The sequence below is a fragment of the Stegodyphus dumicola genome, chromosome 2, assembly GCF_044657685.1.
Source record: "Stegodyphus dumicola isolate Sdum_Otavi_A_Nest chromosome 2, ASM4465768v1".
NCBI classification, from domain to species: Eukaryota; Metazoa; Arthropoda; class Arachnida; order Araneae; family Eresidae; genus Stegodyphus; species Stegodyphus dumicola.
This window is the reverse complement of record NC_140769.1, coordinates 184,600,713-184,615,758: the sequence shown is the minus strand read 5'-3', so window position 1 is coordinate 184,615,758 and position 15,046 is coordinate 184,600,713. Positions and strand designations below refer to the sequence as shown.

The 15,046-nt window shown below is 30.1% G+C and overlaps 1 protein-coding gene across 5 annotated transcripts in view; it reads right to left on the bottom strand.

Moving 5' to 3' along the window:
* Nucleotides 1-737: 737 nt before the first annotated feature.
* Nucleotides 738-15,046, bottom strand: part of LOC118183537 (protein BANP-like) — a 75,856-nt gene continuing 61,547 nt past the window's right edge. For all 5 annotated transcript variants that reach the window (XM_085811512.1, XM_085811509.1, XM_085811510.1 and 2 more), the window contains exons 8-9: nucleotides 4,394-4,619; nucleotides 738-1,001 (exon numbers count right to left, since the gene is read on the bottom strand). In XM_085811512.1, the coding sequence (XP_085667638.1) occupies nucleotides 861-1,001; nucleotides 4,394-4,619 (367 nt within the window). In that variant the 3' untranslated portion in view covers nucleotides 738-860. The remainder of the gene's footprint in view (nucleotides 1,002-4,393; nucleotides 4,620-15,046) is intronic.

Genomic DNA, 15,046 nt, shown 5'->3' with positions numbered 1-15,046 from the left:
AATATTATAACTCATAAGTTAAGAATAGTTTAAGTTTTATTATTAAGTATGTATTAAATTATTATAATTGTATGTCTGTATTTAGTTAATTTTAATGATATAACACAGAAACAGGTTTTTAAAAACACATATGGTGTTACTGATAAAACAATATGTATTCTGAATACAGAAATAAACAATTATGATAATAATTGCCATTGCATTTTTTGTCATTCTCATGGCTATTGCCAACTTTCTGTCTGGAATCAGGTTTTATCGCACAATTTGCAAACTATTATAACTATATCTATGAAGAATACAATGTGGTATCACAAGTTTAGTTCCAATAAGTTTCAAAGTCCAAAACCTATATATTTGTTGTTACATACCAATTTAAAGTAAAAGAAACATATTGAAAAACAAGAAGTTAAACAGCAATCAATATTACAAATCTGTAGTACTAGTTTTGAAGTTTCTGTAGAATACAGTAATAATGAATCTGCAGTACTAGTTTTGACGTTTCATAGATACCTTCAAAACTAGGACTGCAAATTTATAAAAATTAATGCTGATTATTGTTTTAATTTTTAATGAGATATATATATTATCAAGAAACATATTTTGCATTAAGATTATTTCTATCCACATTTCTTTCCTTTTAAATATAATTAGATTTTTTCCCCATTTCCTGTAAAATTATTCTTTTGGCACTCAGGATCTTCTTCCTTCATAAGTTCCTATGCAATGACTTAAAGACATAAATATAAAAAGTTTTATTAAAAAAATTTTTAAATATAGATTCTAACAAAATAATCCAGAAATTAATTCACAGTAAAAGTATTTACAATGTTTTTATAAATTAAAATATGATCTAAAATCATTTATTGAGATGCATTAAGAGTTGTGTCTGTTATTATATCTGCTTCTGTCAGTATTTCAATATGATGATTTTGTTTCAGTTCCTCTAACTGCTCCTCAGTTGCTTGGATAACCTGTATGTCCCCATGTTCTGTGTGTATAATCTGTAAAATAGTTTTTGATTAATAATAAAATATAACAGTTACTACCAAAACAATAAAAAGCCACATTCTCAAAATGATAAAATAAAATATGATTAAAATAATTACTTATGAAAAGAAGCCTGAATTTTATGTATTACTTCCATAATTATTTCATCTACCTAGCAAGGCAAATGGTTTATTATACAAAGCACAAGATACTGAGATGCTTTTTAGAAAAATTATATAAGATTCAAATACTGAAAAATATGCAGAAAAACATAAATTTGTTTTCAGTTTTGATATATGTATGCATTTTTAAGGGATCACAGTATCAAATTGTCAAATAATCAAATTTTTAAAATTTAAAATTTTCATTTTGTTTTTTATTGGCTTAAATTTTAGCTGCAATCATTTTCAATACATAGGAAAAACTGCAAAACTATACCTTAAAGTACCTACTGTTCAAAAGTTATTGAAGTTTTTCTGTTCAATAGCAGACATTTAAAGAGACCTTTTTTAAAAAGCTTACTATTTGCTGCTATCTAAGCCTAAGGAAGTATTAAATCATTTTACCCTATTCTGCTAAAAAGAACTGGAATACAGACATATTTACTATTAAACTGGTAATTTCTAGAATTCAAAACTAAATTATTTTCGTTAGTGTTACTTTTTTATTGACACCATTTATATTAAAACTATGTTAAGACTTCTAATACTAGAACTGAAATTAGTAAAAAAAAGCACCATTTCTATTCCAGATGTAAAAAAACAAATAAAGCCTATCAATCAGATTACATTAAACATATTTTTCTGCTTCCCTTTATAAATTAACATTGTTGTTCCTTAACAAGCAATGATAGAGCTAAAACTTAAACTGTGATATTTGAGTGTAATTTTTTCTTATGTATTATTTATTATGCATTTTTATGTATTGTGAAACTGTTATGAATGAAATTTGTGCATTTATTTATGATAAACTGTTCAGTTGTTATAAAATTGTTTGTATAAAAAGTGCATATGCTTAAACCTATAAATTTCTATTTAATATAACAATAAGTAAAATACTTACTATAATTGAACATTTGGAAAGACATATCCATGAATCTACATACTTAATTTTTTTAACTGAATTTGAATTAATTTCTTTAATTGAAATTTATAAATATGACACAAGTTTGAAATAAAATACATAATTTTACATAAATCCATTTTATTTTGATTTAATAATAATAACATACTGAAGATATGTTATTTATATGAGTATTAAAAATATGTGAATTTCAAATTTAGTATATTACAGCTTAAAGCTGAATTACAAACTGAAATAACTTTCCTATTCCTGAAACATTTTTGTATCAAATGATTCATTATTAAATTATGATGGTATTGTAAATAAATCAAAACTATCAGTTTTTAATAGATATATTGGACAATAACAGCATTAGCTATACATATGCATTTAGATTTTGCACTATTTTTTAATAATTTCTTGTATATGATAAATTATAAATAACTTCTCTATAACTTTGAAACAAATAAGTTGAATTTCATTGTAAATTTATTTAATACATTTTTACTTAAAAATACATGAACGGAAAATTCTAGAAACAAGCATTTTTATTGTTATAGAACAATGTTTTGATCTCATAAACATGGCTGCACTTAATAGGCAGATTTCATTTTCGGATAGTGAAGGAAATTGCAAACCCTCCCTCATTCCTATTCTAATCTCCTTGTATTAACCATCTGTGTACTGCTCAATTTTGATACCCTATATTTGGTCCTGAAATATGGGGTGGGTTTAAAAAATTTTCTCTATCTTTATATATTACTTTTCATATGTTTATAAATAAAATTTTAATAGTTTTTTAAAATATTAAAAACATACAACATGCCTCACGTGATTTTAGCGTGCATGGAATAAAAATACACAGGATCTTTTTGATTTTGATAAATATACAAGCTAACTAATTTGTACAGCTAATATATTTAGCAAATTAAAACATGCAGTTTACTTGAAATGCAGAAGCAGCGTTTTAATTCTAATATGGAACTATTATATTATTTTAGTTGTATTAGTGACTGTTATTTAACAATTTTTAGCCCAAAGGGGCAATTTGCCCAGAAGGGCTATTAATTACGTTTTGGCATTTTGCTTTGGTTCACTATAAATGGCGTTTCACTCTTCAAATTGTTGTCACCAAATATTAAGCCCTGAATTTATTTAAAGAAATTAAATAATGAACAATCTGCATGAAAGTACATATGTTTCTCACACTGTGAAAAAACAGCGGTACCTACACTCGGTTTTATCTCAAGATAAAATGTTTGGCTTATTTGTTATGGAAAAGCACTCCAGGACTATCTGCTTAAGGAGAGGAATGCCTTCCTGGACTTTTTAAGGGAAAACTAGTTCGTATGCCTGTAACACATGGTAAAAGCTACAAAAACGCCATGCAGCCACCCGTTCACTGGAAATAATATTACTTATTATTATACAAAATGGTTTTTAGTGTGGTAAACTTTGAAACATGGCTCTAAACATAATCCAACTTTACATTCTTCACACATGCGAGTCTCTTTACATATTTTTTTTCCATTGTTGTCTTTTTTGGATCAATATACAGCACACTGCCTTCTAGGTTCCTTTTTTATAGAATTCTGTGATATATGGCTTGCAAAATGCTTCACTACAAGGCGAATAAATTTCATACTATCACCACTAGACTGTATTGATGAGCATATAGCAGAAGAGTATTCGTCAGATTTCCTTGATCCCAGCTAGCTTGAAATCAAGAAGGGATTTTTTCATGTTTGTTATTTTTCTGTATGTTATATATGAATTTCATATTGCTTGATCCAATATATAGAAAAATATTTTTTTGTAATATTTACGTTGTTGTTTTCGGGTACTAGGGTAGTACAACATCTACTGATCACATCTGTCAACAGCAACCATTGTAAAGTTATAATAAAAATCACTTTTGCTTTAGTTTTTCTTTTGCCTTCCCTGAATAAACTGATACAGATGAGGCATCATGAAAAGAATTAAGCATATTTACTTATTTTCTTATCATTCCACAAGGAAAGAAGCAATAGCGTGGATGAAAAATAGTACTCCCTTACAATTGATATAAAATTGTGGCACCATCTAGGTGCAAAATGAAACGTGAAATATGAATATTACAATATTCTCAGCCTACACAGAGAAAAAATGGGATCTGGAAATAAGAGAAATAAACTTACACATGCTATTTTCATGCGACCTGCATTACGAGACAGATTTCGTATACCATGGAAATCGTGGGGCCATATGTGGAGGGTTAAGTAACTGGATATTCAATTTGTACAATGCATCATTAGATTATTAAAACAATGCATTAAAATACATTACCAGTGAAATTTTCACATACCTGAGTGTGATTGATAGCATGGGCAAACACGAGAGAACATCCTTCTTCACATTTCAAAGGAATCATCTGGTTTAAATTACCTTCATTCACATTTTCAACTGATGATGGTTCCAATCTCTCCAACTTTGGTATCATCATATTTTCTGAAGTGTAATTTTCTATTAATGCCGATTCAGAAATAGGTTTAGATGACTTCATAATTTGACTTTTGACAGACCAGGGAAATCTATATACATAAAGTGATATTTTAGCTATGCTGCTTATAAAGATGAATATACTGCAAATGGTAATTTATTGAGTTTTTTAAATACTTTTTTAAGTAATAATTACTAATGAAATATTTTTTATTTCTTATAATATACAATAAATAAAATTCATTTCTATTACATCTATTTTAAAAATATTGTACTGAAACATATCAGATATGAGATAAAATAATACAAGCTAAATACTATGATAAATAGTGATTACTCTTATCCATATATACTAGTGCTATTAATAGTATGGTAAAAACCTAAATAAGTACTTGGAAAAAAAAAAAAAAAAAAAAAAAAAAAAAAAAAAAGAAAGAACGAGAGAGAGCTACACAGATTGGATTTAAAAGAGAGAGAATGAATGAAAAAACAAGGGGAAAGAACAGAAAATTTAATATTGAATTGAATAACAACTTACAGAAACAACTGATTTTGGTAATATTAAGTAGCCTGAAGCTGCCGATCCTTTTTTCAAAATAGGGAATGAATTTTTAAGGCTCAGCTATTACAGGAAAGGCCAAATTATTAATTCAAACAAAAAATTAGCAAGTTTGATAAACATTACATAAATGGCATTGTTATGCTTCAAGTCACAATACTTAACCTATAAGTAGCTTTTATAGTATCTAAAAGATATCATTATAATTTTTTAAGGTAAAAATTTACTTGCCCCATTTTAAATTTTATTTTCCTCACCTTTTTTATACATTTACATTAGAAATGATAACACAGCCTATTTTGCACATTTTTCTTTTTCTTAATTTTTAATTCAACATTTTATCTATCCCTTTTATTTACCAAGTATTCCTAATTTTTTTTTTTTTATCTATTTTTCAAAAAGGTCACGGAAAAGATTTTTAATCTAACAAAAAAGCAGTTGTCCAAACTCACACAAATGAATATATGCATTATCATCAGCAAATGGCTGAAAAAATTCAATATTAGTTAAAAATCTGTAAGTTTCAAAAAGCTTCATTCAAAAACATTGATTATAGCCAAACTAAAGAGAAAAATGTGATAAAAATGTAAAATGACATCCAGGGGAAAAATTTTTGAAAAAATTTTTATTTAATAGAAAGGCAACAGATTTTAAACAGGTTAACTTCAATAGGTTTGAAAATATAAGCTGGGACAATAAGAGATTAAAAGGCTGCAGAGTCAGGAAAATGCCAAAATGCTGCACAGCTAAAAATTGTTTTAAATGAAATATTACAAAATAGGTTGTAGTAAATAAAACAATCACTTCTACACGTGGATTCAGTTTTGTTATGTTGCCTCTATTTTTAGCTTTATTTGAAATGTTTATTATTATTATTATTATATTTTCTGCTTTAAAAGTTATAGAAATGTAATAATTTAGTACATTTCATGATGAAACAGTCTTTTTTACCAATGAAGAAATACCACACTATAAGACCAGAAAATATTTTGAAAGTATAGTACATGCAGTAGTTTGTAAAGCATATAATTCCATAAGCAAGTAATGTAATAAATATTAAACTGTGGAGGTAGTCTTTCCATGCATTACTGTTATTCCATGTCATAAAGAGAAAATATTTCTAATTATCCAGTTATAAATAATATAAAAAATATTGTCTTGGCCAGAAATGAATCCAATGAAAAATTTATGGGGCATTATTAAAAAAAATTTTAAGCAAATGAAAATAATCAATGGAATGGAGCCCATCTAAAGCCTTATTCAAATATAACACCATGACAATGATTAGAAAAAAATAATTGCAAATCTTTAACTTAATGGATACCTAAATGAGTCAACATTTCAAAAAATACCTTCCTACGCTAAGAATTGAATTATAATCGATACATTAAATTTTTGTGTTTAATAATCTGTTTACCTCTACATTTGTATACTTTCTGTTATAACTTATGTAAATAAGTGTATTTTCTTGTATTTCTTTGCCCTTTATTTTATATTACCTCTTATTTATTCAGTAAATTTTGCATATTATTATAGTGCAATCTTGTATTTATTTCTAATGTATTTTTAGTAATTTTTAATTAAAAAACACTTATTATAGTTTGAAATTTGTTTAAATGATTTGCTATTTTGCAGCATTTATAATCAATATGTAAATAAGACATTGAAATCAGAAGCAGAAATATATGCTGCTGAAACCTACTAGAGTTTGGATACAAATTTTCGTTACTAAACTGGCAGTTTCTCAAAAGCTTAGTGACTTTTTGGAAATTAGCAGAAATTTAGTTTTAGAAGGGAGTGAGTGAAATTTTTGGTGCAAAACCAAAGATCATTATAATGTGCCAAACATGAGGTAGGATGATCTAATTTGATGAAATAAAAAACAATTTCTTAGTAAATAAAAAAAAAGGTGGACAAATGTACCAAATCCAGAGGATGAAATCATAAAAGCGCGCATTAAAATACAATACACAATCTTTCAAAACAGATTAGATTAAGTAATAAAAGCCAGTCTCTTTTAAATAACAAAATAAATTACAATTGACCTTGTAACTTCTTGTGTAGTTTGTTGAATTTAATTACTTCTGTACTTTAAAAGAAGACTCAACTAATGAGTATAACTCAAGAATTCAAAATTTTTATTATTACATTTTTAAACAGTTCATATGACATTCAGCTAGTACAGTAACACGTGCATCACAACAATGGAATGCTAAGTTAAAGTTATTTTCAGTTACAGTTACAGTTGTAGTTAATTTAAATATACATCACATCCCTCCCTCCAGTTTATAAACAATATAAAAATACCAAATAATATCAATACAAGTATATTTACAATATGACATACAATAACAAAAAAGTTACATAAAAATTATATATGCAATACGTTACATTATTTTATTCCATGACAAAGTCTCTATATCTTGAAGGTTGTCTTATCAACCGTCCACTTCTTGTTATTGTACTATTGGATAGATTATTCTGTTGATTTCCTATATTAACAGGCACAGAAACATTCTCAGGGCTCCCATTTGAATTTTCCTCTTTATCTAATACTATATCATCATAATCATTATTAACTTTGTAAGGTGATTTTGAAAATTTTATGTGGAGTCTGTTTCTTCGCAATATTTCCCCATTTGAGTTTCTTACAATATAGGATCTAGGAGCTTTATGTTTTGAAATTATTTCACCTTTATCCCATTGCCCAGTTCTAAAGTTGAACAAGGTTATACTATCTCCAGGTTTTAACTCAGGTAGTTTCTGTGCGGTTCTATCATAATAATATTTTTGCCTAGCTTGAAGTGCACGAAATTTAGAATAAGGTTTGTTTATCTTAGTATTTAACAATTTATTACTGATAGGTAATTTTGTCCTTAATCTTCTATTAAGTAACAGTTGTGCAGGAGACAAATTTATTCCACTAATTGGAGTATTTCGATATTCCATTAAGCTTACACTTATATCTTGCACTTTCCTCATGATATTTTTCACTATTCCTACAGCTTTTTCAGCCAACCCATTACTTTGAGGATATCTGGGGCTACTAAATTTAAGTTCGAAATCCCAATCTTCAGCAAATTTCTTAAATAAGTAGCTATTACAGGGATTATTGTTGCAAACGACTTCATTTGCAATACCATACCTGGCAAAAATGCACTTTAACTTTATCATAATTTCATTTGCTGTCTTATCTTTTATGCTAGAAACCTCAATCCATTTAGAGTAATAATCGATAACTACTAAGTAATTTTGATTACCAAATTGCAAGATATCAAGGGCAATTTTTTCGAATGGTTTAGTTGGAATTTCATGTTGCATTAGAGGTTCTTTTTGATTTCTATTTCTGAATTTTTCACATATTTCACACTTGGAAACAAGCTGCTCAATGTCATTTATCATACCTGGCCAGTAAAAAATTTCACGGGCTCTACTTTTACATTTCTCAATTCCAAAGTGCGCTTCATGAATTAATTGCAACATATCTTTTCTCAAACCATAAGGTACAACTAATTTTTCATTAATAAATAACAAGTCGTCATTAATATAAAGATCATTTTTAACTTTAAAGTATGTTTTTACACTACTATCTACTTTTTTGTAACATTTAGGCCAACCCTCTTTAATATATTTCATAACTATTTGCAAATCTGGATCTGATTCAGTTTCTTTCCTAAATTGCACCACTCTTCTTTCACTCATAGGCAAATATTTTGAAATAATGTGAACAACATTTAGCATTTCAGGATCATCACTAATAGTTTCATTCACAGGATATGCTCGTGACAAAGTGTCAGCAAAAAGCATTTGATTACCTGGAACATAATTTATCTCAAAATCATACTTTAGTAACTTTAAGATCATCCTTTGCATTCTAGACGAAATTTTATGCAATGGTTTCTTAACAATTGCCATTAACGGTTTATGATCACTTTGTACTGTGACTTTCCGTCCATAAACAAAATTGTGGTACTTTTCAAAAGAAAATACTATGGCCAATAGCTCTTTTTCGATCTGTGCATAGTTTTTTTCACTGTTAGTCAAGCTGCGAGACACAAATGATACAGGCTTACCTTTTTGAATTAGACACGATCCTAGGCCATCCTTCGAACTATCACACTGTATAATTATATCTTCATTACCACTGAAAACTTTTAAAATTGGAGCTTTGGTTAGCAGTTGTTTGATGTTGTTAAATGACTCTTTCTGAGTTTCTCCCCAATTAAATTTTACCTTTTCTTGAATGATTTCTCTTAAAGGAGCAGTAACTTTAGATACATTAGGTATAAATTTTGACAGAAAATTTAACATTCCTAACAACCTCCTTACTTCAGTTTTTGATTTTGGTGTTGGCATATCAATAATTGCTTTAATATGACTAGGATCGGCTTTTACACCTGACTCAGAAATAATTTGGCCTACATATTTGACTTCCGGTACCCTATATTGTAATTTATCAGGATTAAATTTTATATTTAGAGACCTAGCTCTTTCAAGAACCTTAGAGAAAATTATATCATGAGTAACCTCATCAGATCCTGCAATTATGATATCATCAAAATAAACTTCCACACCCTCAATATCACCAAATAATTTTTGGTTTCTTTTCTGAAATATTTCTGGAGCAGAGGATATTCCAAATGGCATTTTATTAAATTTATATCTTCCATAAGGCGTATTAAATGTACATAGTTCAGAACTAGCTTCATCTAGTGGTACATGCCAAAATCCATCTTTTAAATCTACAACTGAAAATACTTTTTTACCTTCTAACCTACTAATTATATCATCTGGAGAAGGAATTTGATAGTGCTCCCTTTTAATTACTTTATTTAGATCTCTAGGATCCAAGCATAATCTCAGACTCCCATTAGGTTTTTCAACTATAACCAAACTTTGAACCCAATCAGTTGGTTTATTTACTTTCGATACTATCCCTTCTCTTTCAAGTTTATCTAAAGTATCTTTTAATTTAGGCTGTAAAGCCTGAGAAACACGTCTTGGGGGGTGTATTACTGGTATTGCATCATCTTTAAGGGTTATATGATATGGTTCGTCAGGAAATTGCCCTGTGCCTGTAAATACATCTTGATACTGAGCAATTAAATCATTTTTATTAATGATATTGCACTTTAATGAATCAATCCTCTCAATTAGCCTTAATGCAGAACAAGCTGTTAACCCTAATATAGGCTTAGATTTTACATCAAGAACATAAAATTGTAAAGGTACATTCTTAAGCCTTTCAGTTGAACAATTAATTATAAGAGTACCTTCTGTTTTAACTTAAAATTACCATATGCAGTTAAGAACAAATCAGTTTCATTAAGTTTAGGCTTAAGTTTAACATTATTTAAAACATACAAAGGCAAAATATTTACTTCTGCACCAGTATCTAACTTAAAATCAACCTTGAAATACTTATTATTTACATACATTGTAATACTTTTCACCCATGTTTCACTTACCTTGTGAATATTCTTATTTACTTCATCAATAGAATTTGTTAGATCTTTAATTGATTTTGCACTTATTTTAAATTCAGTATGCCCGTTTACTGGTGGATTTATCATTACAGAGTCAACAAATACACTATGTTCATTATATATACTAAGTTCATTATTTGGTATTCCAACTTCATAAATGTTCTTGGGACACCTCGCGGCAAAATGGTTCTTTACTTTGCATTTCGCACACGTTTTTCCGAAAGCTGGACAGTCCCGATATTTGTGCCTTCTTCCGCACTTCTTGCAGTCATATTCTAGTGCTGATTGCTTCTGCTGAGACAATAATTTCGGTGGCACTGACTGTTTTGATTGATGCTGCTGTTTTCTATATTTCTTCAAGCTGTTCACAGTCGCTGGATCATCTTTCATATTCCAGAGTTGCTCTTTGCTTGTTTCAGCGGCACGGACTATTTCTATAGCTTTTTCTAATCCTAGGTTAGATTCTCGAAGCAAACGTTCGGTCAGGCTCCTATCCCGAATGCTTAATACAATACGGTCGCGAATCAATCCATTTTCTTGTTCAGCAAACTCACAAGTTGACGCTAAAGTCTTTAACTGAGTGACATAACATTCAATTGTTTGTCCTTCTTGCTGGCTACATGAAAAGAATTTGTAACGTTCATATACGACATTCTGCCGTGGTGAACAATAATCTTCAAAAGACTTCAAGACCTCTTCATATTTCTCCTTATTCTCAGGTGGTTCAAATCGAAACGTGTTATAAATTTCGAGTCCTTCAGTACCGAGTAAATTCAAAAGGATTGCAATTTTAGTCTTATCTGGCTTGGCATCTTTTTCCATTGCAAGTAAATAGTTTTCTAACTCTTGTTTCCATTTTTTCCACTTTTCTTTAACATTTCCGATGGAGAATGTTAGCGGAGCAGGTGGTCTGAAATCCATTTTGCTCCTGACACCATGTAACTTCTTGTGTAGTTTGTTGAATTTAATTACTTCTGTACTTTAAAAGAAGACTCAACTAATGAGTATAACTCAAGAATTCAAAATTTTTATTATTACATTTTTAAACAGTTCATATGACATTCAGCTAGCACAGTAACACGTGCATCACAACAATGGAATGCTAAGTTAAAGTTATTTTCAGTTACAGTTACAGTTGTAGTTAATTTAAATATATATCACAGACCTCTCTTCCAATTAAACAGTCGAGAGGTAAGTCACAACTATTAAAATATTTCTGATGAAGACTATTAAAACATGGACACTCAATTAAAATATGACGGACTGATAGATAAACCTTACAATTTGAACAAACAGTCTCATTCTCAGCTTTCAAAAGATAGTTATGTGTCACTCTTGTGTGACCAATTCCGAGTTAAAAGAACTTCCTCGTTACGATTTCTGTAAAACCCTAATGTTCAATTCTAGGCTTTACATTTCCAACTTGTTATGAAGCTGAACGTCCCAAAGTTGCTGCTATTTTTTTCGGATCTTCTCTTTGATAACACAACAGATGTCTCTAAAAGGGATGAGGCAATTGGACAGTTCAACAGCACATTTCACTGTGATATCTGCCAGATCATTCCCCTTTATTCCCACATGCCCGGGAACCCAGTAGTACAGGATTTCATATCCACAACTCGTTAAGTTTATATGAATCTTGAGAACATCCACTATTACTGGAGTTTGAGTGTTGGGAAAAGCTTCTAATGATTTAAGTGCACTATAGGAGTCTGTATAAACTTTTTGTGGCAGAGTTTTGAGATATAAAAAAACTAATATATTGCAGTTAGTTCAGATGTTAAGACTCAGAAAGCATGGTACAAGCGTCTGCCCTCCATGTGATCTTGAATAACAAATGTCATCCCGACATGATCATTTGACTTGAATCCATCTGTATATACTGGAAGATAACTGCTATATTTATACCTGTGCTCAGCAAAGAGTTGTCTGTAAAAGATGTCGTTAGTGCTTGCCTTCACGTGATGGTTGAAAACATTAAAAAGCTGGATCCGTGCATTTTCCCAAGGTGGGATTTCTAAATTCTGCCCTGCTTGGGGGCACATATCAGAGAGGCAGTGTTCCTCAATGATAGGGCAAATTCTTAAAGGAAAGGTAGGCACACAGGATGGATGCATTGCAAACAAAGTGCTACACACATTATCAAGTAAGCACAGCTTATTAGGATGTTCTGGTTGCAATAAAATAGTAAAATACTGCAAAAGGGATAACTGCTCATGCCTCAGATAAAATGATGATTCTTTAGAGCAGTGGTGCACAAACTAGGGGTCGCCAAATTTTTATGAAGTGCAATGTGCATGCATGCTACATACTATACAGTGTACATATAAAGAGTGAAGCGCCGTCACTCACTGTTTAATTGCAATTTCATGATGTCCGCTGTTTCTTTGACCATAATGCGTAATGTATGTAAAGTGTGAAGACGCAAGTTTTTCACTCCGGTAGATAGCTCCCTCTTCGTGGTAATTAGCCAGTTTTATTGAAAAGCGGCTATTTGATTAGACGTTAATCGCAGGGAAAGGGGAAATATTCGCTTCCGTGATCAGCCAGTCAGATGGCGAGGTACGCGGTGTATCTGATAGTCAGAGTGAAGACGTGGAGTGTTCGCATGAAGTTGTAGCATGTAGCAGTTGGCCTTCAATTGTTTTAGTTTATCCTCGAGTTTTATCATGTGACGTTGTGTAATTATGATTTTTTATATTTTTATCGGGCTTTGCTACTCTTTGTTATCAGATATATACTGACATTAGAGAAAGATCTCTGTTAATTCTATTGAATTTCTCGAAAAAAAATTATAAAATTTTATATATTATTTGCTTTAGTTTAAATAATTTAATCCCTATCTTCATAATGGATAAATGGGTAATACGTACACCAGGTACATCTTCAGCTAACAATCGAAAAAATACTGATGAGGAGTCGGAAAATACTGAACTAAATGCCCGATCTAAAAAAATAAGAAAAATACAATGAGGAATTTATTAAGTATGGTTTTACATTTGGTGTTGTTGATGATGAAGAATGATCGATATGTGTCATTTGCAACGAAAAATTAGCAAATGAGAGCATGAAACCAGCTAAATTTAAAAGGCACCTGGAAAGTAAACATAAAGTACTTCAAAATAAACATGCCGATTTTTTTCAAAGACGAGCTGAAAATCTGAAAATTCAAAGTGCACATTTTAAGAAATTTACAACAATACCTCAGAAAGCATTACGAGCTTCTTTAGAAGTTTCTTATCTAATAGGAAAAACAATGAAACCCCATACAATTGGAGAATCCCTTATCCTTCCTGCAACAACTAAGATGACATCAATTATGCATGTCGATAAATATGGAAATGAGAGCTAAAAGCAATACCATTATCAAGAGATACCATGTCTCGGTGGATTTCCGAAATGTCACGAAATATCGAGTCAGAAGTCATAAAACGCATACAAAATTCATCTGTACTTGCTTTACAACTGGACGAGACTACCGATATTACTAAAATGTCAGAACTAATTATTTACGTTAGGTTTATTTTTAAGGAAGATATAACAGAAACGTTTTTATGTTGCAAAAGTTTGGAAGGAAAAACAACTGGAGAAAAAATATTCAAAGTAATAAATGATTTTTTTGAAACAAAGTCCCTTACCTGGGCAAACTGTGTTGCGGTTTGTACTGATGGTGCTGCAGCATTAACAGGTTTGAATAAAGGGCTCAGAGGCTTAATTCAGAAGGTGGCGCCTCATATGGTATTTAATCACTGTATGATTCATCAGCAAGCTCTTGTTGCAAAAGATATGGATGAAGAGTTGCACAAGATATTACAGGACGCTGTTAGTTCAATTAACTACATTAAATGCAACAGCCACAACAGCCATCCCTTTTCAATACTTTGCAATGAGATGGGCTCAACGTATGAGAGATTACTGTTACACACCGAAGTCAGATGGCTTTCACGTGGGAAAATACTGCAATGGATATTTGATTTGAGAAATGAAGTGTACATGTTTTTAATCGAAAAGAAACATAGATAGGCAAGTTATTATATCAATGAAGTTTGGCTAGGGAAGCTGAGATATTTAGTTGATATTTTTGAAAAACTTAACGACTTAAATTTGAGCTTGCAGCGTGAGAATTCAACTATCATAACTTCAGCCAGTAAAATTCAAGCTTTTAAAAATAAGCTTAATAGTCTCTGGCAAACTGAACTGAATAAAAACAACATCGACATGTTCCCTTGCTTTAACGATTTTATCAAGGAAAATAATATATATTTACATTTAAAAACATCATTTCCAATCACATTGAAAAGTTAAAGGAAAATGTTTCAAGAAGATTCGAGGATTTTCCTGAAAACGATCTTGGGTGGATTCGTGATCCATTTTCCTTTGACATATGCAGTTCAACTCTTCAAATTAGTGAGAAAGAGCAATTGATAGATCTATAATTAGTGATTATACTCTTTGAAATCAATTTAAGACTCAG